Genomic DNA, 16,671 nt, shown 5'->3' on the forward strand with positions numbered 1-16,671 from the left:
TTTTTTAATACTAAACAAGTTCTTAAGCACTTTTCTAGTTGGTGATGGGCTATATTTTAGACTGTCAATTACATGAATATACTAGATTATAAGTAAAATGCAAATTATACTTAATTTACATTCTAGATGGACTATTTTCAATTCAGTACATAAACATAAATGCATACAGCTTTCAAACTGGTTTTATTTGGCTATAATACAAATAATGGTGACCACATTTAAAACTAATATTAAAACTAATATCAACTGATTAAATTTAAATCACCTACATGAAAATTCACATACAGTCTGAAAGTCTGAAATAGAATTACTTCAGTTTGACTTAAGAACGACCTTATAAAAGGATGCAATCACTTAAAAAAATATTTAAATGTAACTTTATTCTTCTGAAAGTAAAGAAAAAGAAACTTAGTAGGTAAATAGGGAGGTAGAAGGCATATTTGGTTAAAAACAGTAAAATGAGTCAGTTAAACCTGAGGGAGATGAACCAAAATTTGCCTTATGAAAGATATTTACACAACAGTGAGTTTAAGAAGTTCAGTTCTAAGACAATAAATCTGAATATAAAACATGTATGTACCTTTGGAATACTACCATTTTGACCTAAGAGTCCCATTTCAGTCTGGACACGATGGAGCCAATTAGTATTCTCATCAAATTGCTTCAATTCTTCCTCCCTTTTCTTCTCTAGATAGCAGCGGCGAGTTTTCAACATTGCAAGTCTGTGATCTCTTTTGCAAGTGGCCTGAAAAATAAAGCATTTAATTGTCAATCTTTTGTGATATTTGATGTATGTGATATTAGTACAGTGGTATATTTCCTTTTAAGTGTGCTAGTGTAGCCTATTAAATTAGGCTATACTTTTATACTTAAAGCTATTTCCCCTTTGAAATCTCACAATACTGCTGCTTGCAGGAAAATAGGAAATTGAGTTGTGAGTCATTTTTATAAAATTACATGTTGAGAGTTTATGACTTTAAGAAAAACAATGGCCAAATTGAAGACTATAACTTTTTTGCTGTTGCTAAAATATATGCTTTTAAATGTTGCATTTGAAAAGTTCATATGGGGCCTGACTCCTGTGATTTCCTCATTGAAAACAAAGCAGATGCATGTACTGCTCTTATCTTGCCTTCAGTTTGAAAGATGTGAAGAAACAGAGTATTCTATTGTTCTAAGGTTTTGTCTATAAGGCCTTTAGACTGGCTGTTGTCAATGACAGAAAACAGAGCTTGTTTCTGAATATAATAAACGTCTGATCTCGCCTGATGGTTGGTTCAGGACACATAATGGATAGCCCAAATACTTTTGGTGTTTTATCTACAAATGAATTAGGTTCAAAACTGGCTTTCTAGTTTTTTACTCCAAGGGCCCTGCACACTATCATGGGCACAGTGTGGCAGAATGGTAGGACTTCTTTGGGCTAATTGCCAAAAGCCACTAAACTCAATAATCATCAGATATGATGGCTGGACCTGAGACAATACATCTCTAAAGGTTAGAAGAAGCACTTGCAGCAGTTTTGGAAGTAGGGATGAACATACCCTATGGCGGGAAAAAAAATGAAAAAAGGAGCAGGAAATACATTTGAACTGGGTTAAAGGCCTCACTCTCTAACTTTCTTATTATCTTTCATAAAAGGTTGACATTTTGAGGAAAAACCAGGCAATGAAAAAATCTGCAAAAATAGGAAACAATGTCACTCTTCTTACTGCCTCTTTCTGGTTTAGAAAACAACTACTTTCATTAAAGTGTTGCTTATGTTGTCATGCAATGGGTAATTAATTGTTCTTAACTAATACATAATGTACTTTTGAAAATCTCAGTTTAAATTTCATACAGAATATTGGTAGATGAAATCCATATAAACAAAAGCTGTTTAAGGTTCTAAAATTTTATTTTAAAAGTAGAATGGGGTCCTGAAACCTGAAAAGTTTAGAGCCGCTGATACAACAGAAGGTAGGATACATGGCTTCTTGACTTTTGCTGCTATGCAGCAGGTGCGAACATTTAGGCAAGTCAAATTTCTACGGCTCTTCAGTCACCTTATCTGAAAAATGAACATAAATGTATTGTGCCTGTCTGAAGGAAGGCAATTAAATCAAACTACCTTTATATTTCTCTAATGTTTACAAATATTGCAGATAGTCTTAGAATCAGGGAAGGAAATGATCTATGGGTCTGATGGCAGTCAATATTTAACTAAAAAATTTTGACTGACAATCTCAAGAAATATGTTTTTGAGTTTGTACTTATGCTCATGAAATGTATCCTCTATGATGGTTCTTTATGGGGACATTTTTCATCAGGGTAATCCTTACTATTTTGAAATAAATATCAAGTAAGTGTTTGGAAATAAGTTCTAAAATATGTATATTAAATCCTCACATTAAAGTAAATTGTTTCCTATTAAAGTTTCAAAAAAGCTTTATATGTTTTATTAATATAATTTCTAAAATACCATAAAAGGTCTTGAGCGAGAATAAACAGGTAATTTTAAAATTTAGGTATTATAACACCACTGCTTTGTGCAAAAGAACTGACCAACACAGTGAACTCATTATTTCATTAATATAACTTTTATATTAACTCTATACATTCATAAAATTACCCAGGAGCTTCACTTTAATACTATTCTCAGAGTCCATATTCTAGAACCATTCATAGCTGAATCAATGAGATTCTTTTAGCAATTATGAGAGTAAACCTCTTTGGAGAGGGTCCAAGACAGATATAAAATCCCTTACTCTAGCAAGCAGTTTAGTAAAACTATACTTTGACAATTCTGTGGGAACAAAGTAAATCTCTAGATATCTTTCTACATTTTTCAGTAGTTTACAGCCAATAAACTTAAGAGGTTTTATCTCCATTCCTTACCTAGTCTCATGAGAATAGCCATAAAAATTGGAAAAGCAATTGAAATGACCAAAAGTGAGGTATGAGAAAAGGCAAATGTATTGAAAAAAGCAGAATAAGGATGCAAACAGAAAAAAGAAATTAGCCAAATCTATTCCTCACTCTATGTCTCAATGTTTCCAATCACACACTGACAATTCAACAAGGTAAGAAAGACAGAGAAAATAACTATTATGTAAATTAGCTTGGTATTAAATAGATCAAACTTATTAAATGTACTAATATTCTAATGTTCAAAAAATGGCAACCTGAGTCTAAGCTCTGCTAATAACACTACTTATTTGCTTCAAAGATTGCCTCTTGACTATAAAAATAGACTATAAAATTCCTGGCAACCAAAGCTTCCAGAATTTGGCCCTCCCTTCAAAATAGAATTGATTAATTCCCAATATGGCAAAATATGTCTTGTATCATGTGCCATTTCCAATCTATTCACAGTGGTTAACTCTGGCTATTTCAGATTCAGAGAGGAAGAGTGCTACAACGACTTCAATGGTATCTGCTATGGCAAAGGGGTAGGAATTGGCAGGAAGTATTGAGTATAATTATGGACAACACTGTGCTCTGGTCAAACTGATGTTCTGTTTTGAATATTGTATTCCTTTTTTTTTTTTCCCCACTAATAGTTCTTATACAGGGTTTCCCAGGTGGCACTTAGTGGTAAAGAACCTGCCTGCCAATGCAGGAGATGTAAGAGATGTATGTTCAATCCCTGGGTCGGGAAGATCCCCTGGAAGAGCGTGGAAACTACTCTAGTATTCTTGCCTGGAGAATCCAATGGACAGAGGAGCCTGGTAGGCTACAGTCCATAGGGTTGCACAGTCGGAAACGACTGAAGCAACTTAGCATGCACTCAGTATTTTCATTAAAATGCCCAGTATAAATCTCATCTCTCTACTACGAAGCCTTTCTTCACCACAACCAGAAGTCACTGTTTTTTACTATGAATAGCTATAACACTTAGTACTTATAGTATAGTAGGATCCTCACAAGTACAGACTGAGGCCAGACAGCCAGAGTTTAATATTGGTTCAGTCATACTGATTAGGCATATATCTATAGATAGCTTACTTGAATTCTTTGTATCTTTGCTGCTCACAAACCGTGGTAATAATAGAGGATATACCTCATAGGCTTGTTATAAATCCTAAATGAAATAGCCCATGCAAAATACTTTGAAAAGTCTGGCAAACAGTTAATGCTCAATATTAGCCATTTTTATTATTGTACTATTCCTTACATGATAATCATACAGTGCTGTGTCATTTTTATATCATTTTATTGCTCCAACTAGTTTATAAATAACTGAAGTACTATAATGTCTGTACTTTGGTTTATCTCTATTGTGTTTAGCACAATGCTTAGGATATATATAAAAGTGTTCAAAACAAGCTGCTCTCAATCAGCTTTCCATGACTGAATTTCTTGTCTTTTTTCAAGACGTAAATCAGGTAATTGTACTTTCAGAAAATTGGCATTTATTTAAAGGAAACCTACACAAAATTGAAAAATATTACCATTACTGGAAATTATAATAAATGCAAATAATTGAGATATAACATATAACTTTTAGAATAGGTAATACAGCAGTTTCTCAGAATTCCATTTAACTAACATATGTAGGGATTTCATAATAACAAACTGACATATTGGTTGGCCAAAAAGTTTGTTTGGGTTTCTCAAAAAAACTTCAAATAAACTTTTTGGCCAACCCAATATTAATCCTATGAGATATTTTATTATTTGGAAGTCATGAAGGTTATCAAAAATATTGGCAACAATCTTGTAGTTCAAGAAAGTTAAAGTACATTGCAACAAATTTTAAACAAAGATATACATTCTAGTCTTCTGCCTTAAAAGGATGTGAGGAACATTTTAAATACACTTGGAAAACAAAATTAAAAAGAAATTTTCAGTATTCAATACATTACTAACTATAGGCCCTATGCTGTACAGTATTAGATCTCTAGGGTGCATTTGTTTTACATTTTTACCCTTTGACTGGTACTTCCTGATTTTGCCTTCCCTATAACTCCTGGCAACACCATTCGATTCTTCTTCTGAGTTTGATGATTTTAGACTTTTCATATAAATAGTATCATGTAGCATCCATCCTTCTCTGTCTGGCTTACTTCACTTAGCGTGTCTTTCAGGCTCACCTATGTTGTTGCAAATGGCATGATTTTCTTCTTTTTTAAAGGCTGAATCATAGTGTATTGTTGTATATTTAAGAATCATTAAGAGGATAGATCTTATGTTAAGTGTTTCTGTTAATATAATACTACTACTAATAAAGTGGGTGGGAGGAAACTTTAGGAGGTGTAATACAGGATTATGGCATAGATTGTGGAGATGGTGTCACTAGTGTATATTTATCTCCAAACCTGTCAAGTTGTCTATGTTTGTGAGTTTCTTTAAACATCAATCATATATCTCAATAAAGTGGTTTAAAATAAACATATTTTCAATAAGGCATAATAAATGCATATTCAGTAAATAAATTACTAATTTTGATAATTAGTTTAATAGTAACTGATATTCTCATATCCATGACACATTATTAATGCTTTATGATTAACTTCTTAGCCTATCACATCTTTCCCATTTCTTGGGCTGAAAAAACCTAAAATGCTAGTTTTTTAAAGTACTATCAAAGTTTGATGGCTTTCAGATATTAAAAAATATGTAAAAATTTTATAAATAACTGTTACTTCTGGGTATGTGGGAAATGAAGACTCAGTTAAGGTAGAAGTCTAAGAGGACTGGGGGTTATCTACAACAGAAAGGTTTTAATAAGTAATATGTGAATGCATCTCATGCATTTAATCTCTATGTGATTAAATTATATAAACTACTTTGAATGACTGATTTAATGTGTTATTAATAAACACATTAAATTACAAAGGTACTTAAAAATGCAATTAACCTTATCATCAGTGAACACCAAAACTGGGGAGAATCTCTTATTTTCAAAATGCTTATTTTTCTGATTTTCGGTACTCTGGAGTTGCACACCTCCAAGCACACATTTTCCTTTCCTGCTTACAACTCACGTTTCTTGAATTTACATTTTATTGACAACTTATTAGTTCTAGAAAAGTCTAAGCCCTAGAGCTTGCACATTATCCTTTCCCCTTTTGCATTAACACATCTCCTTCAATGTATCTACTAGATGAATGCGTGACTTTCTAGTTTTTTTTTTTTTACATAACAACATCCTGTTCACACCTGGCATCTTTTTATCTTGTATTTGGTGTGATTTCCTTGGATCTCCCAGTTCTTTAATTCTCTCTTTGTGTGCTGTGCTTAGTCACTCAGTTGTGTCCAGCTCTTTGCAACCCCATGGACTGTAGCCCACCAGGCTCTTCTCTCCAGGGACAAGACTCCAGGCTCCAGCATCAGCTTGCTTGAGTTCAAATAGTAGCTAGGACTCTATGAGCTGGGTGATCTTTGACAGAATGACTTCTCTGGGCCTTGGTTTCCTCATTTTAATTACAAGGATAATAATATTACACAGCCCACAGGATTTTTGGAGAATTAAATGTGTTAATGGATGTCAAGTATTTAAAATATTGCCTAGTACTATACCTATACGTTGAAATTTTAAATTCTAGTAAATAAATCTTTAATTTCTAGAAGTTTCATTTGTTTTCTTCTCATATATATATATATTCTTTTCATCTTTGATTCCTTCTTTGATGACTGTTTTTACAGGTTTTATCAGTTTGTTGTATCTGATGTTTTGCAGGGGAGGGGGTTCTATCATATTTACTAAGTCTGCTGACTTGCTTGTGGAGGGCTGTTTCACATGTTTTGTAATTTTGGACAGTGAGCTCTCATTTGTGGTTTGAATTGAAAATCCAAACCTAGGCTTGTTTCACTAGGCTGATTTTATATGGCTTCCACTTAGTTCCCTATAGATTATTACTGCTCTGATACCATTTCCTATGCTAATTTCTCACTTTAGGGATTTGCTAAACAAAACACACGGACTGTAAAAATTCAAACCTCAAAATCCTGTGAAAAGTGTATCAATAATGATGGTCATCAAAACAGACTTTCTTTTCTTACCCTAGGCTTGGTTTCTTATTTTCCTGTGCTAGTTGGTAACGTTTTCTTCTGGTGTACTTCCAATACTAAGAGCGAAAGTAAACGATTCATTTCTAAATCCCCGTCTCCCTTGGGCCCCTTATCTAAGTGTAGTGTAAGTGGTCTGTGTGTCTGTGTGTATGAGGGGCACAGCAGTGCGCTTTTTCTACATTAAATAATAAAACTGAATAAAAGTTTCTTTTTTTTTCAGCACTGATGCAATGGAAATTGTAACAATGTTAGTGACAAAACATCCTTCTGGGGTGGGTTGGGTGGAATCTCCTATTGATTTAAGCTGTAAACTACTGCCTGCATATGGGGTCAATTGTTCTCTCTGCTCCACTTTGGTACCCAACTCTCCCTCAGTGTGTTAACTTCCTGTTAAGCATTCTGTCAACCCTCACAGAAGCAACAGATTTAACTGAGATTTTACATCTATTTCCTTTTTGTTTCTGACACTTAGGAATTTATTTATTTTTCTTGTACACTTAACTATCCATTTCAAAGAATGTTCTCACTATTTCCTCTAGCATTTCCAGGTATTTATAGATGAGCGATTACGCAACACTATCAAATTTCTAGAATTATAAGTCTCCATGTTTTTCCCATCTCTAGGAATTAATGATAAAGATGTTAAATACCTTTTCTACTTTGTCTTCAGAACACATCATTTCTATTTGTTTATGACACTGTTGTTGATAGAATGATTTAAGTTCATTTTCTTTAAGCAACATTTCTAACTTCAGATATTCTTGCCTGATTTCTTCTCGATTCTGGAACAAGCAGTTCAGAATTTCTTGAAATCTAACAAAAATAAAACATAGAATCTCAGTATTTTGTGCTAGGCAATGCTGTTTACTTAGAGAATTGCATGAACAAGGGCATATGGTGCTTCTATGGCCCCCTAGGGAAAGTGAGATAGCTGGTAAAGGGTTATGAACATTATTTTCGTAACATTGGGTTGCTTTCTCTTTCTCTCCTCTCCAAGAAAGATCATATTATTAAAAGATAGCAGTATATTAAGGTCTATGGCATCAGTCATACACTGTATTTTTGTCTGCGTAATCTAGTAACTTACCAAAAATTAAATACTTTGTTTGTAAGAAAAGGATGATAATGTGGACTTGTACTATCTCAATCACAAGGCCCCAGAAACACAGTATTGTGTGTTGTTTTGGTGTTGGCTCGCTGTAAAGAAGTAAGCAGTGTGTGGCATAATCATATGGTGCCTCTATGGCCCCCTAGGGAAAGTGAGATAGCTGACTTTTAGCTTCAGAACTTGTAACAGTGAAAACACACCATACGGTCAGGTACCCCCTGCAGCCTGGCCAAGAGTCAGCTGACAATGCCAAGATCCAAAATATCCAAGTTCACAATGTGGTAAATCTACAAAAGCCACTCCACTGTGTTTCCTTCAAAATGCAAAGTTGGGGAGTATGACTCACATATCCTCCAAATGCATAACTACCTCAAGTGGAATCACTTCTGTGAAAGCCCTAAATGGAGTGTATGGGCTTCCCTGGTAGTTCAGCAGTAAAGAATTTGCCTGCCATGCAGAAGATATGGGTTTGATCCCTGGGTTGGAAAGATTCCTTGGAGAAGGAAATAGCAACCCACTCCAGGATTCTTGCCTGTGAAATCCCATGGACAAAGGAGCCTGGCGGGCTACAGTCCTTGGGGTCACAGAAGAATCCGACACAACCTAGTGATTAAACAACAAAAGGAGCCTCCAATCCTGCATCCTCCAGGGTCAGCAGAATATTGGTGACAGATCCTGTCTGAGCTACAGTAACAGTAGAGACAATCACATACAGGCAAAACTCTCAAAGAAAAATTAACTGTGAACCTTTTAAAATAAAATGGTAACACAGTATATGCATTTAAAAATAAATGTTCCTTGGCAAGAATGTTAGGTATATTTGTAAGGATTTGTGGTAAAAACCCTGACAGTTTACGTCAGTAGTAAAGAGTTCTTAACTCTTCTGGGAATGAATATAAACCACAATACATCGACTTCACTGAAGTTTTGTCAAACTGATAAATATTTCATAAGAAGTATGTACGGACATTGCAATTTCATTGTATTACATTACAACAACTCTAATGCCAGTAAATGATTTGATAAGTTATCTTTAGGTTATACCTGAAGATAATTTCTTATATTTTCTGTTAATACTTTACCCAAGGACATAGTTAAATATTTGTTAGTTTTGAAATTTTATGGTCCATTCTTATTTTAGTTGGTGGTGTTTAGTGATTAGGAAGGAAGGAAGGGAATTAGTATCAAAGAAAGCTCTTAAAAAAATCATTTTTTTATAAAGACAGTCTTATGGGATTGACTAATAACTATTTTCTAGTCATTTAAAACATTTGTATAGCTAGAAAACAAAATCTTTGCCAATAATTTCATGTGACATATGATGAACTCTAGACAATTTCTTGGTATAGTCATAAGTGAAGTTATATAGTTACTCTGGACATGAACAATTATACTTTTTCATGATTTTTTTGAGTATTTTCTCATTGTTCAGTTGCTCAGTTGTTTTTGACTTTTTGTGACCATGTGTACTGGGAGCACGCCAGGTTTCCCTGTCCTTCACTATCTCTGAAAGTTTGCTCAATTCATGTCTATTGAATCGGTGATACTAACCATCTCATTCTCTGCCACCCTCTTCTCTTTATGCTTTCAATCTTTCCCAGCATCAGGGTCTTTTCCAATGAGTTGGCTCTTTGCATCAGGTGTCAAAGGATTGGAGCTTAACAATTATGCTTTAAGATTTTTTTTGAGTATTATCTTTCTAATAGCTTTAACAGAGAGCAAATAGGACATAGTCTTCCCTTTACCTGTTTAAACTTCATAAAAATTATATTTCTTAAAGACAATAAAAATTCATGGCATTAAAGAAATTTTATGTGAAGTATGATTGATATGGTTCAGAAATATTACATATATTTATTTCAGAAGACTGATGCTTTGGTGAGAGAATGAAAAAGGCTTTGGGGTATATAACTGTATTATTACCTTCTTTATAAATACATGCAAATTATTTCACCTGTTGAGTGAATTACAACTCAAAGTTTTTATAGTTGGTTAAGTCACATTGACAGAGAAGGCAATGGCACCCCACTCCAATACTCCTGCCTGGAAAATCCCATGGATGGAGGAGACTGGAAGGCTGCAGTCCATGGGGTCGCTGAGGGTCGGACACGACTGAGCCACTTCACTTTCACTTTTCACTTTCATGCACTAGAGAAGGAAATGGCAACCCACTCCAGTGTTCTTGCCTGGAGAATCCCAGGGACGGGGGAGCCTGGTGGGCTGCTGTCCATGGGGTCACACAGAGTTGGACATGACTGAAGTTACTTAGCAGCAGTAGCAAGTCACGTTGAAGTGTCAAAAATACCCAAATAAGTGTTCGTAACTCAGGGCATCTCCTTCTTGAATCAACAACCAGAAAGCAAATGTCAATGATTCAAAGCCATATCAACTCCAGAAAAGTCTACCAATTTGTACAATTTCAACTGATAATTAGATCTGGTTAAGTAGAGCTGAGCAATTTCTTGCAAGCAATGATTCCAAATTTGAGCAGTGGGTGGCTGCTTTAATTTTCAAGAAACTTGCAACAACAAAGAGCTATCTGGTTACATGAGGACCAATCCCATATTTGACTAAAAAACACAACTAATGATATAGCAGCATTAGAAGCTTCAAGATTAAATGAATAATGAGGAGTCAATTTTACTTAAGTTATTTTTCAAAAGACAGTGTAAAGTTGGTAGAATATAACAAAAAGTATTTTAAGACTATTAAATATAACTTTAGCTTGACAATGGGTTGTTAGTGGGATTAACAGAAAATAATTTAAACACTATTAAGGAAATCTCTGGCATAAGCAGAGCTATTAATAATACATAGGTCAACTTTATGCTGTATGAAAAATGGACTCATTGTCACTGATAGAGAGAAATAATTGTTTAATTGTTTCTTATTGTATCTGTAAAATAGCACAGTATGGTAGCACTGGATTAAGATTTGAAAGGATGACATATAATCCTTGTTCTAATCTATGAGTTAGAAAATAATACCCCATTTCAAATTTCAGAGGAGTTGTAGTCATCAGATGAAATTAATGTGGGCTTAAATATCATCAAAAACTACAAAGACAGTTATAAAAATAAAGTGTTATTTTCCTAGAAGTTATCTTAATATCTAGGGTATTCTGAAGAAAAAATTATTTTATGTAAACTTCAATACACACTTGAAACTATGTTGAAAATCACTGTCAACTAGTCTTCCTTATGTACACTAAGACATCTGCAAACTCAAGAGTTCTAAGTGTGAGTAATCAGTGCTTTAAGATGTGGTTAGTTTCTCATATTATTGATAATAGAAAATTAGCTTTGGAGAAGGTTTACTCAACTTTCAATCAAAGGTGAACAGGTTCCTTTTCCTATGGGCCTCTTGGAGCTTTCAATATGTTCATGTACTTTGGAAACTTCTTAAATTTCCTTAAGTAAGGAACAATTTTCAAACTTGTTTGCCTCAAGAATTCCTTTCTGTCTTCTTAGAACTACTCAAGATTCAAAGCTCTTCAACTATTGCCCATCAGGACAATTTGGAAATTATCTTGGTGCTTGTGAGTACTGTATTACAGCTTTCATTTTTTAAATTTATCTGCTAAGAAACTTAGATGAAACAGATCATTTTTCTGTGTCAACTTATATCATTGAGAGATGTCCCTTTAAATAATTAATTGCGTAAACTCAATTAAGTGGATTAATAGAGTTATATCAAGTTAGGAAAGAGTAGACACAATTTATATGCACCATGTAAATAATGATAATGCCAGATGCCATTGCTTGAACACATTTGTGTCCCCTGAAATTTACATGTTGAATGAAACCTAACACCTAAGGTGATGGTACTGCAAGTGGAGCCTTTGGAAGGTGGTTAGGTCATGAGGGTGGAGACCTCATTGATAGGATTAGTGCCCTTATAAAAGAGCCTCCAGAGAGACCTCCCTCTCTTTTGCTTATGTGAGGATTGAAGAAGTCTACAACATGGAAGGCAGCCCTTACCCAACCACACTGGCACACTAATCTAGGACTTCCAGCTCCCAGAACTGTAAGAAATAGTTTTGTTTGTTTATAAGCGATCCAGTCTGTGGTACTTTGTTGTAGCAGCCAGAAGGGACTAAAACACCACAGAAGAAAAACATGGAAACTATTAAAAACCAATTTCATAAGTGACATAATTAGCTTTACTTTTTCCATCCCACACTTAAGACCTGCTTCTCACTATCTGCATAATCACAATTAAAATTACCTGATCTCCAAAGAGTACTATATAAGACTAATCTGTGACTTCCTGAACAGTTGAGAATACATAAAGACATACAACAAATGATGATAACAATAAATTTCTGACTTAATCATCTGACTAAAGTTTACAAAATCCTAAAACAAGATTTTAATGTCAATTTTACCTTTCAATTTCTTTTTTCTGAGGGTTTGAAATCATTAATTTGCTACTTTCATCAGTAAAGGCTTTCTGTTCTTCATAGGCCTTTAGTTTTTCTTTTAACATTAAAATCTAGTAGAGAGAAACAGTAGTTAAAAATTCAAATTATCTGTTTCCATTATACATAGCCACAGAAAAATTTTACTGTGAAAAATAACTGAACAAAATTTCAATTATAATAGACAATAGAGTTTTAGACAATAAAGATTGCAGAATCCCATAAATGAGGAACTGAGAGAGATTAGCAACAACGTAATGAAAAGACGTACCTCTTTCTTCTGTTCATTACAGATTTTTACATACTGAGTTATATGATTGTCAAGGTTAAGAACATTGCTCTTCAACTGTTAAGAAAAAGAAATTATGATTGTGCATATACGGAGGTAACAATCAGTTATATATGTAAACAAAATAGCATTACATCCTCATTAATTCAGCTTCATTAATTCAAAATTTGTGACAATTACAGTCATGACAATATAATCAACTATGCTCATGCTTAAAATCTATGACAAGTGGGTAAGGGTATACTGAGCATGTTAATAACATTTATAAAAGAAACTGCCTTCTTTACTATCGGAGAAAAAGTACTTTAAAGAACTTACAAAGCAGGCATTCATATAATAAAAATTGCTCATTTTTTCCTTTGTCCTTTAACTTTTAAGATACAGAGATAATTTAAAGTTTTACCAGTTTGTATGTTCAAGTAGCTTTTAACAAGTTCTCAATATATTTTATCCTTTTTATGAAAGTATGAGCCCTCTGGCAGCTATGGAATAGTGGAAAGAACATTAAATCCAAATACTTGATTTCAAGGCCTTGCCCACTTCTCACTTAACTTAGAATTTAATACTTACAACTTTGAACATGTAATTCCTCAACTGTAAAGAAGAGCTAAAAATGTCTTCCTCAGTGGTTTGGTGTAAGCAGTGCACGAAAAATATGTGTGAAAAACTTCTGTATACTCAATAAAGCATAACCTTTCCCAATTTATTATATAAACAATATATGAATAATTCTCTAAGGAAGACAATAACCCACTTATCTTCAATAAATGGGAGTAGCAGAGGGGTAAGTGGGAAGAGAGGCCATTACTTACCAGTTGAACTCTAGGTCTGTTATAACTCTGAAGTTTTGTGATTTTACACATCCATCATCATGTTTGACTTACATTAAAAAAAAGTTACTCCAAATTATTGGCAAAAATACCAACCTAACCACTCATTATTACATTGCTGTAGCAATACAGATTGCCTACATCAATATCATGAATGTGAAAATAAATTATTTTTAAAAAACTATTTACTTTATAAACTGAGACAGATATTTTATCTACTTTATAGATGAAGTAAATAACTAAGGCTTGAAGGGATTAGCAAACATGGCCGTGGTTTTCAGGTGGAGAACTACTGGTGCTGGGCTACAGCAGAGCATCAGCTTTGGCTGCAATAAATGTGTCAGAGGCCTTGACCAGTTACACCAAAACGCCATCAAAATATCACGTGTCATGATGTAAAAAAGGTTAGAGAGAAAGGCACTAAAACATCCTAATTCTCCAAAGATTAAATAATCGTATTTCTTATATATACAATTAAGATGTTTAATGTTTTAACTGTCCTAGTTAATGCTCAATTAACTGGGTTAGTAAAGACATTTCTAGCCTTGATTTCTTAACTCATTAGTAGAAATATATCTCTACTTCATATTTCACTAGAGGTATAAAAAAGAAAAAAAAAATGCACCAAGTACTCTTACCACAAAGGCAGAGTAAACACACTTACAGAAGATTTAATATCCTTTGCGCGGTTAGCATACTTAAGAGTGTTATATGTGTCATCGTAGAACACAGAGGAAGGACTAACAGCAGCAATCATTATAGTTTGACAGTTTCCTCCGAGAGAATCCTTTAACAAGCGAGTGAGCTTACTATTTCTGTAAGGAATATGCTGATTCTTTTTCTGAAAGAACAAAAACAGGATTCTTATGTCATTTTCCACATGCAAATGCAAATCTGCTACCATTTCACTATAAGAATTTAAGCACTGCACAACTATGCCCAGCCTTACACATCTTATGGGACTGCTCAGTGAACATAAACAACAAATTTCCCACTGAAAGATTATATCTCCATCTGATTAAGTGTGAATGTTAGTTAACCATAAAATATCAATACTGTTTCATTAGCTGTAATAAGTGTACCGTATTAATGTGACATACTAACAGAGGAAACTTGAGTGTGAGGTATATTGAATAAAATCTTCCTGTATTATCTAATCAACTTTTCTGTATTTAAAACTATTCAAAATCAAAATGTCTATTAAAAAAACTTCATTTTTAAAAAGAAATTAAAATACAAAAGTAATATATGCCCTGGAGAAACACTCCAGAGGAATAATAAGAATTCTGTATGGCAGAGAGCTACTTCTCTCTTTAAATAACCATTTAATATGAATACAAAATAAATTATAAACTTACAAATACTTTATCTGAAAGCACAACCACAGGTCTAAGAGAACTTTATTTTTCTGGAAAAAGCAATCTTATGCTATCCAGTGTAACTCTTTCATATTACAGAAGAGAAAAATGAAGCTAAGCAAAAAGCCACATGACTTGCCTCAGGTCACATGGGTGGTAATTCACAAAGCTAGAAACTACCGTGAGGACTCCCAGCTCCCAGTAGTACTATGCTTTTCATCAGAGCAGTCTTTCTCAAACGGTGTGGAGTGTGCACAGGCTGGTGCTACTTGAATTGATTTTGCATGTATAAGATATGTATTAAACACTGACTAACAAATGACTCAACAGCAGTCGATTATTAAAATTAAATCAGTTATGGAAAAAATTTCATGAATGGCAAAATTTAGGAAATCAGTCTCTATACCACGCTGTCTGCTCATATTCTGAGATTTTAATTTAGAATACAAAATATATTTTGCTTCTGTAATATTCATGTGATTTTAGAAACTTGCCTTTTTTTAAAAATAAAAGAGTTCCCAAATCATTTTAATATACTTCATATTTATCAAAATGCAAATTTTGAAGAGTTTAACAGTAACCTTCCTACAGCTTCTGAGCTTGGTTTGAACTAAAATTATCACGTATGTGAGTGCTCAGTTGTGTCTGACTCTTTGTGACCTCATGGACTGTAGCCCACCAGGCTCCTCTGTCCGTGAACTTTCCAGGCAAGAATACTGGAGTGGGTTGCAATTTCCTACTCCAGGGGATCTTTCCAACCCAGGGGTCAAACCCACATCTCCTGTGTCTCCTGCATTGGCAGGCAGATTCTTAACCAACAGGACCAATTAACTTTAAAAAAGAAAGGAAGTCATTTTTACAAATATAGAAGTTATCGAATATGCTGTGCTCCTGTAAGCACTTCTGGCGTTGAATAGACAAAAATATTTTTTAGTGACCCAAATGCATCTAGCAAACATTATCCTATTAGGTAATTTAATTATATTTTATACCCTAAGCTCCTCTTTTAAGAGGACTCAACATTCTTTAATATTTAACTCAATTTTACACGTATATATAAAATACTAACCAGACCAGAATTAACTTTTTCTAAAGTGTGCTTTGTCTTCATGCCAATTTAATTATCATGCTTATTGTGTAGTGCTCATTAAATTGTCATTTAAAAAATCAAATTCAAAATAAATGATAAGGAAATACCATAAATATTAAAACAAAATTATATGAATATGTTTCTGGGAATTATACATATTTCAAAATACTTACACAAATAAACATATAGTACCTACCTTTGTATCTGCTAAGGCATTGATAACATTCCCAAGAGCTAAAAGTGATCGATTGATATTTGTGCCTTCTATAAACCGGGTCCCTTTAGCGCTGGTAGCACTGGCTCTTTCAGACCCTGCCAGGTCAATGAGTGTCATCTTGGCAATTCGGACATTTTGATTGATACTTGCTGTTTTATCTTGTTGTCTCAAATAAATCTTTTTGAAATTACAGGTTAATAGGGAAAATGAGGATTAGATTTAAGAAAAATGTAAGGGAAATGTATACTTTATTTTTAAAAGAGCAAGAAATCAATTATTTTCACTATAAATACATACTGAACAAGGTACAGCTTGACTGGACTGGCTGATATCCAAGAGTATCGAAAGTAATTACTAAAGTTG

At 33.8% G+C, this 16,671-nt stretch overlaps 1 protein-coding gene across 1 annotated transcript in view; it reads right to left on the reverse strand.

The window, feature by feature from the left end:
* The window catches only part of KIF18A (kinesin family member 18A), a 79,717-nt gene that overhangs the window by 45,993 nt on the left and 17,053 nt on the right, over positions 1 to 16,671 (reverse strand). Inside the window, exons 6-11 of the mRNA XM_069552951.1 lie at positions 16,288 to 16,485; positions 14,308 to 14,484; positions 12,796 to 12,870; positions 12,492 to 12,598; positions 7,647 to 7,809; positions 581 to 745 (exon numbers count right to left, since the gene is read on the reverse strand). Of these exons, the coding sequence (XP_069409052.1) occupies positions 581 to 745; positions 7,647 to 7,809; positions 12,492 to 12,598; positions 12,796 to 12,870; positions 14,308 to 14,484; positions 16,288 to 16,485 (885 nt within the window). The remainder of the gene's footprint in view (positions 1 to 580; positions 746 to 7,646; positions 7,810 to 12,491; positions 12,599 to 12,795; positions 12,871 to 14,307; positions 14,485 to 16,287; positions 16,486 to 16,671) is intronic.

The sequence above is a fragment of the Ovis canadensis genome, chromosome 15 (assembly GCF_042477335.2).
Source record: "Ovis canadensis isolate MfBH-ARS-UI-01 breed Bighorn chromosome 15, ARS-UI_OviCan_v2, whole genome shotgun sequence".
NCBI classification, from domain to species: domain Eukaryota; kingdom Metazoa; phylum Chordata; class Mammalia; order Artiodactyla; family Bovidae; genus Ovis; species Ovis canadensis.